We start from the raw sequence: 7,723 nt of genomic DNA, 5'->3' as shown, positions 1-7,723 counted from the left end.
AGGGATCTTAGCTCCCTTATCACCATCGTTCCCATCCCCCGCTTGGCCCGACATGATCTCTCCAAGCGGTTAAGCCTAATTAGGAGATTAGGCTCTGATACCAATTGAAAGTGTCAATTAGGCCTAGAGGGGGGTGAATAGGCTAATTCAAAAATCAACTAAAAGCGGAAGCAGTAATTATCAGATATTTCCGAAATTTTCGGATATATCCGAAAATTTTCAGAGTCAGCACAAACAGCAAAGTAAATCCTAGATCTAGTTGCCTACAACAAGAATATGGTAGCATAAACAGCAACTAGACCTATAGTGGCTCAAACAAGCAAAGCTAGTGGAGAGGGAGGAAGTAAAGTCACCAAAGATGAAGCTCACGAGATTGTTCCCGAAGTTCGAATCCTTGAGGGGATTCTACTCTCCGTTGAGGAGCTCACTAAGAGTCGGGTCTTAGCTAACCCTTTCCTCAAGAGGTTGCACTAAGCACTCCTCCTTCCACTAAGGGTATCTCTTCCCTTTCGGAGGTGAGATCCGACCTTCACAAACTTCTCCCGGCCAACCACAAGTAGATCGGTGGCTCAGGAGCGACACCTAGCCGCCTAGGAGTCCTCAACCTCCAAGAGTAACAAATGAAACAAAGAACTCCCGGAGATGATGCAAGTGCTCACAAATCTTCACGAAGTCAACAACAAGCACTCACACAAACTTGAATCCACAACTCTCACACTCACACCAAATCCAAATCGAACACGGGTAAGAGGGGAAACAAGAAAGCAAGGCTCAAAAGTGCTAGAGAGAGAGAGCAAGCCAAGGGCACAAATGATTGGAATGGAACCAGCAGCCCTCACAAGTGAGGGGAGGGGGCTATTTATAGCCACAGCCCAGATTCTGCCCGTTATGCACAATAATTGAGATTTTCGGATATTCCGAAAGATTTTCGGACATGTCCGAAAATTCCAGCCCAGCACCAACAGCAAAGTCAACGAAGGATTTTTCGGACATTCCGAAAACTTTTCGGACAAGTCCGAAAATTTCCAGTACCAACAACATCGTTCTGGATGTTTTCGGAAAAGTCCGAAAATAACTTTCGGACAAGTACGAAAATATACGGAAGCGAAAATGACTCTACTGAAGAATTTCGGAAAATCCGAAAATTAGTTTCGGACAAGTCCGAAAATATACAGAACCACTTTTGCCTTCGCAGTCTTTTTCGGAAAGTCCGAAAATCACTTTCGGACATGTCCGAAAATTTCCAGAAGCGAAAAACTGGTTCTATGTGTTTTCGGAAAGTCCGAAAATGAGTTTCGGAAAAATCCGAAAAAATCCAGAACACACCAAACTGAGGAGAAACACTTTTTTTTAAAAAAAAGATTTTGAGCACTTTGATCACTCCTCGTATGTAAATGCATCATCCCTCTTAATAGTGCGGCTTTCCTATTAACTCAAGAAAAACGAAAACGTACAAAATACCATTTGCTCATTTGCCGCATCACATCTCATCAACGTATTCGGCGGGATATGCATTACGCTAACTCATTGAGGACATAACAACCTTCACATTTGCTTAAATAAAAATGTTAGTCCTCTCTAATCGCATTGTAATTAATCACCAAAATCATTAGGGGCCTAGATGCACTTTCAAATCCCATGGATAATATTCAGTTCTACTACACCTGGTAATTTAGCACTAGAAGTTGTGGAGGGGCAAATTTGGAAAGATGTATTTTGTTTTAATTCCTAATCTTAATTGATCCATAACCCATACACACGTACAGATCCAAAATTTTGGCTAATCGCTTGATTATGTGCGGCTTAGTCAGAGAGAATAACATGTTCTAATTATTCCATGCACGCACGTACGTATAACCTATCTAAGCGAGATAACTGCGAGGGGATCAATGCAACGGCGAGCCACACGAGGGAAGGGGAATAGATAGGGAGGGGGATAGTGAGTATGACAAAGTGGTTCATAGTTGTTTTTTTTTTCTAGTCACTTACATACGGGTCCACTTCTACTTTGTGATTGGGTTGCCATGTTTAGCAATAGGGTTGACCAAGTCAATAAGCTATGTCAGTGAAAATTGCTCTTAAAACCGCTGAGGAAGTCAAATTACACCGGTTTCAATAGTTAGAAGGCCAAGATATCTTATATTACGGTTAATGGATACGAATTAGATTAGAGTAGTATTTAGGGACTCAAAGAGAACTTATTCCTTGCGAGGGATATATAGCCCAGCAAGGGTGGTACGCAGGCTGCTGCTGCGTTGGTGACCATGGACTGGGTGACTTCTATCTCTTTCTTCACCAAAAGGAGAAGAGACACAAGTGAAAACTAAAGAAGCACACATGATAGATCAATAATGTACTCACTTATACATCCCATGTAACATATACATATATATATATATATATATATATATATATATATATATATATATATATATATATATATATATATATATATATATATACACTCAACCTTTTGGAATTTTCTCAAGTCAAAAACCAATCCAGTGAAAGAACATAGAAGAAAGACCAACATCCCAAGACCACCACACAGAAAAAGAAAGGGGAGATAATGATCAAGACCTAGCTAGGTCAAGGTCACATACGTTGATACATGTACAGGATCGGATCAGAGAAACATCGCCGTTCGTCCTCATTCTCTTGTGGTTGGTTGGAAGCACCCGAACATCTGCATGTTTCAGCACAGCACAAGCATAATTTTCAGCACAGAAAGCCATAGAACACTCGGGAAGATTAGTCATGCCTAGCTAATAGTCTCTTCATTCCAAAATATAGCAATTATAGCAGAATTGAACAAATCTTAATATTATGAGACTAGACAGCCATGGTTTGAAATTTCGGCTCGAAATTTCCGAAATCTCGGCCCCCACCGACAAGGTTAAAATCTCCCCGAAATTTTCAGTTTTTGCCAAACATTTTTAAATTTGGTCAAAATATGTTAAAAAATCAAAAAAAAAATCGTCCAAAAAATTCCGAAAATTCAGTTCTTTCGGTCACCAGCGGCAAAAACACAAGTTTCGAAATTGCAAACCCTGATTACAATATATTCAAGAGTAAAATGCACCAGCGGTCCTTAAACTTGTCAGGAGGTTTCACTTAGGTCCACGAACTTGCAAAGCGTACATCGAGGTCTCTAAACTTGGTTTATTATATCATCCTGATCTAAAGCCACGTTTGACCGTGGTCTTGCCTACGTGGCATGCCACGTGGACGATAACATGGATTTTTTGAAATTTTTTCTCCCTCCTTCCTTCTTTTTTTTTCTCTTTTATGAAAAGACGATGACATGGACGACGTGTACAAGGCATTTTCGTCTTTTCGACAAGGAAGAAAGAGAAAAAAAGAAGGAAAAAGGGAGAAAAAAATAAAAAAATTCCATGTCATCATCCACGTGGCGTGCCACGTAAGCAAGATCACGGTTAAACGCGGTTTTGGACCGGGAAGATACAATAAACCAAGTTTAGGGACCTCGATGTGCGCTTTGCAAGTTCGTGGACCTAAGTGAAACCTCATGACAAGTTTAAAGACCGCCGGTGCATTTTACTCTATATTCAATCTGATCCTTATTGCTATATTTTAGAACGGAGAAAGGCAGTGACCTGCTGCGATGCAAACAACGTGTACCTTGGACATGAGGGAGTGATCCCGAGAGTGCCTCATGTTGGCGGCGCTTATCTCCTGCGGCGGCGAGCGCGGGACGACGCCGGCCGCGCCGGCGCCCCGGGCCACGGCTCGGCTCCGCTTCACGTTGTCGAACATCACCGTGAACCCCTGCACCGCCGCCTCGCCGTTCTGCTCGTCCCACACCCCGAACTTGGGCACCGCCGACGCCCTCTGGCGGCCGTATATGTTGTGCTGCGGCGAGGCGGACGCGGACCGCGCCTTGGGCGCCACCTGCTGGTGGTGGCGGCCGTGGTGGTGCCGCCTCGACGCCGCGTGCACCTGCGGCGACGGCGACGGCGCGCGGCGCCCACCGCCGCCGCAGTTGTACCCGGCATGGGGTGGGTGGTGTCCGTGGCCATGGCGGTGGTCGGAGCTGTGGTGATCGTATTGGGAGGGGCTTGGGCTTGGGCGGAACTGCGGCGGCGGCGCGAACTTGCTCTGGAAGTCGCCCGGGTCCGACGCCACGCTGCCGGAGCGCCGGTGGTGCTGGTGGGAGCCCGGCGGCTGCTGATGATGCCTCTGCGATTCGCGGTGGCCGCTCGACGTCGCCGGCCTGGAGGACGGCGCGGCGGCGAGGTTGTCGGCGGCGCGGATCACGCCGGGGTTTTCGGCGGGGTCGTTATGGTTGTACGGATGGCGGAGCGGCGGCGCGGTGGCGCCCTTGTTCTCGCGGATCTTGTCGAAGTAGAGCGTGTACCCGACATTGTCGGCCTCCCAGGTGCCGAACTTGGGCACGCTGGGCCGTTTCTGCAAGTGCACAAAATCACACACTCATCAGACCATGTCCTCGTGGGCATTTAAAAAACGTGACAAAATCATATACAAGAATATTTTTAGATAATGGGAATAATTAATGTTTCACACTCTCGGCTTCAGTCATAAGACACACAAACATAAATTTGTTAAAAAAAAGTGATGAGATAAATCCCTAACTCTCTCTTGTTATTAGCAAGAACTTATTTAGAAAATAATTTTCTGGTTGATGTGATGGTATATGATGTGATCTATTGTGGTCACTGAGATGGTGGGAGCACCCTTTGTTTCTCACTTCTTCTGTCTTATTTTTGGGTGATTTCTCACAGTGTTATGATATATAATAAGGCAAAGAACTTATTATTTTATACATTAATCAATACAGTTTTGAAAATATTAATACAAAAATAACCACAAATTTCTACTGTAACATAGAGTATTTGTTAAGATCCTACAAAATTGCACACAGTACTACCTAAAACTGATTTACAAGAGAAATCTACATAAATTATTTTGTATATGCAATCTAATTATTTAAAATACTTTGATGTATAAGGTCTTGAAAGTGTGACTTGATTTGTGTCTATATAAAATGACATGTAGTTACCTGTAGGTTACTTTCTCCATTACAGTACGTGCTAGCAAATATGTCACCAAAAATTAGCTTAATTACATGGTCAATGGCACATCCATTTTCTAAATAAAGGTAAGTCAATAGAAGATAATACATAACTTAGACATAAATGTTTAACTCCCATGTCAGGAACCTAAGATATACACGACCAAACAATTAAGTTCATGGGGATATGATGCAGTTTACTCTTTAAAAAATCAACTGGATTTGTAAACAAATGCAAAATTAAATTATTAGCACTGTATTAGTCATAATCTAGCTGTTTTGAGATTTACAAAAAAAAAAATCATCACAGTCAAATGGGGCCAAACAGCAAAGTGGCATTCATAAAGAAAAATGGAAAAGCAAAATCAAAGTGGGTACGTGTCATGCATTTCATGTTTTTTTTAAAGAATTGTCCCATGTTTATTTTTCTAATCTCAGTGAACCAAGAGCTGAAGATCATCAGATATGGATACTGTATTTCTGGTCAACTTTGTATCTGCTATACTATTGGATTGCTATATGGCTCCTGTCAGAGTCGTGCGAACCGCCTCCTGTATTTGAAAGCTACGTGCTTCCAAGTAGCTATAAATTAAACAAAACCGCGTTTCTTTTGCCTTTCTAATCATACTGTATTCTGGATGTGTGGTTTGAATGGGTAAACAAGATTAAGAAAACAGCAATATAATTAACTTCCAACCAAGATGATCGCTCGGACAGTACTTATATAAAAAGGATATATAATCTTATTGCGGCGCGTCAAGATATTCAATGACATACTCGTTCTCATCAATTAATTAATGTATTAATGTGTGCACAGATCTTCAAATTGAAACAAATTGATCTATATGAACGCGTCTCCTAGATCATCTTCTTAATCGTGCATGTCAACAACAAGAAGCTTGGAGCGACAGGAACCTTTCTCTACCATTTCTTCTTGCTCTAATTCCGCTAGAGATCAATTCATTTCAGCGAGATGGTTTAATTTCCGGCATGCATATGTGCTAACTCGTCCTCTTCGATTCATGATCCTATTTGTTGCCAACGTAATTAAGCCTAGAAATGATCTTTATGAAGGTAAGTAATTAATTAGCAACATGATCAACGGCATGCTTGGTCGTCAGAGAAAACAGGTGAAACAACAGTTTATGCATGCAAGGAATAACAAAGCAGAAAGAACATTGATTAATTAAGCAAAGCAAGAAGCCAGCAAGAACACAATTTTGATATGCAAGAATTAAATTAGTTGAAGCAGGGCAATTAATTAAGCAACGAAGAATTGAAGCACTCACGGCCATATATACGCCTGAAGAGGGTTCGACCGGAAGACGGCGGCGACGACGACGACGACGAATCGATCGACGGCGGCGATCGACGACGACGGCGAGCTCTAGCTACTTCTCTCCCCTTCCCCTTGAGAGAGGAGAGAGAGAAAGCAGACAAGCAGGCCAACCTCAAACACGTACCGCCCCCAAAAAACGCCTCTCTATATATGCAATATGCTTGTGTTTATCAGGAGCTTAAATTATCCAGCCTCTCCTAATAAAAGCAAATTAATCGAGCAAAATCAAGCTGCGAAATGGTGGCACCCGAGTACGTTGAGAAGATGGCGACAATAACTAAGATCGAGCAGCAAAGAAAGCTAGCTAGCAAACGGCTGGCTTTGGCTGAATATATATAGGAAAAAGGGAGAAGGAAACAGCAGAAAAACTTCCTACCTACTACCAACCGTGTCCATCTTGCAGATATGTATGTAGTCGTCGTCTCTTTCGTTGTTTGACATTGCCTACACTGACATCGTCTTCAGATAATCGTACCGGCCCCATTGTTTCGTTTATTGGGGGAATAAGCTAAATAACATATATATTTGCAAACAAAAATTAATTTGTAAAAAAAATATATACATGTTCTTAACGATTTAAAAGTAGAAACTGAAAAATAAACTTCGATGAAAAAAAAAATCTTAAAATTAACTTTAAATTTATAGTTGAAAATTTAAATTTCCGCTGATAATTAAGTATAAGTATAAGTATAAGCGAAAATATGAGGCGTAGTCGTCTTTGCCCGTACGTGTGGATGTATGCGTGTGTGGTGATCTATTTTTAATTGGTCAATTTGAACATGCACACGGCATGCATGGCTGGTGTGCTAAAGCTGCAAGTTTCTTATTTAATTTAATTGTTGCTACTGATTTGCCTTTGTCTCAGTTAATTGAAACTCTGATTTACCAGCTGGTCAATATATATATTTTCAGATGCTCGTATACTACCAGTCTACCACAGAAAGGAGATATTCATATACTAGCTACTAGATAGTATTAGTACCTTAATTTGGTTGTGAATTCTGATGCCATACACAACGACACGACCAGTATTTCCTGTCACCTTATGTATGACCATCCAAAGGCTATATATATATCTCTACTTATTATTTTTCAGACCAAGTTCATCAATAAGAAAATCTACATTTCAGTTGGACCTACTGCAACTTCTCTGAAAGAGATTAAGAGAACTTCTTTTAGCTATATATTATTTTGTAACATAAAACTCGGATGCTTCTCTTAATGTGTTTTGAGTCCAGCTAGCTAGCTATAGCTAGGACGCACGCATGCAACAAATCAAATTGCCACAAAGACCGCGTTTTTTCTTCTCATAGAACCACAAAATCAATAAT

The 7,723-nt window shown here is 41.5% G+C and overlaps 1 protein-coding gene across 1 annotated transcript; it reads right to left on the bottom strand.

Annotated features, from left to right (window-relative positions):
* Nucleotides 1-2,451: 2,451 nt before the first annotated feature.
* Nucleotides 2,452-6,674, bottom strand: LOC127777420 (RPM1-interacting protein 4-like). The gene is made up of 3 exons (XM_052304008.1): nt 6,343-6,674; nt 3,643-4,428; nt 2,452-2,686 (listed from the first exon to the last, which is right to left on the bottom strand). The coding sequence occupies exons 1-3, from the start codon at nt 6,346-6,348 to the stop codon at nt 2,651-2,653; spliced, it is 828 nt and encodes a 275-aa protein (XP_052159968.1). The 5' UTR covers nt 6,349-6,674; the 3' UTR covers nt 2,452-2,650.
* Between the last annotated feature and the right edge of the window lie 1,049 nt (nt 6,675-7,723).

Source organism: Oryza glaberrima, chromosome 6 (assembly GCF_000147395.1).
Source record: "Oryza glaberrima chromosome 6, OglaRS2, whole genome shotgun sequence".
Classification (NCBI taxonomy): Eukaryota; Viridiplantae; Streptophyta; class Magnoliopsida; order Poales; family Poaceae; genus Oryza; species Oryza glaberrima.
Note: the sequence above shows the minus strand (reverse complement) of the source record. Positions and strands in the feature narration are given on the sequence as shown.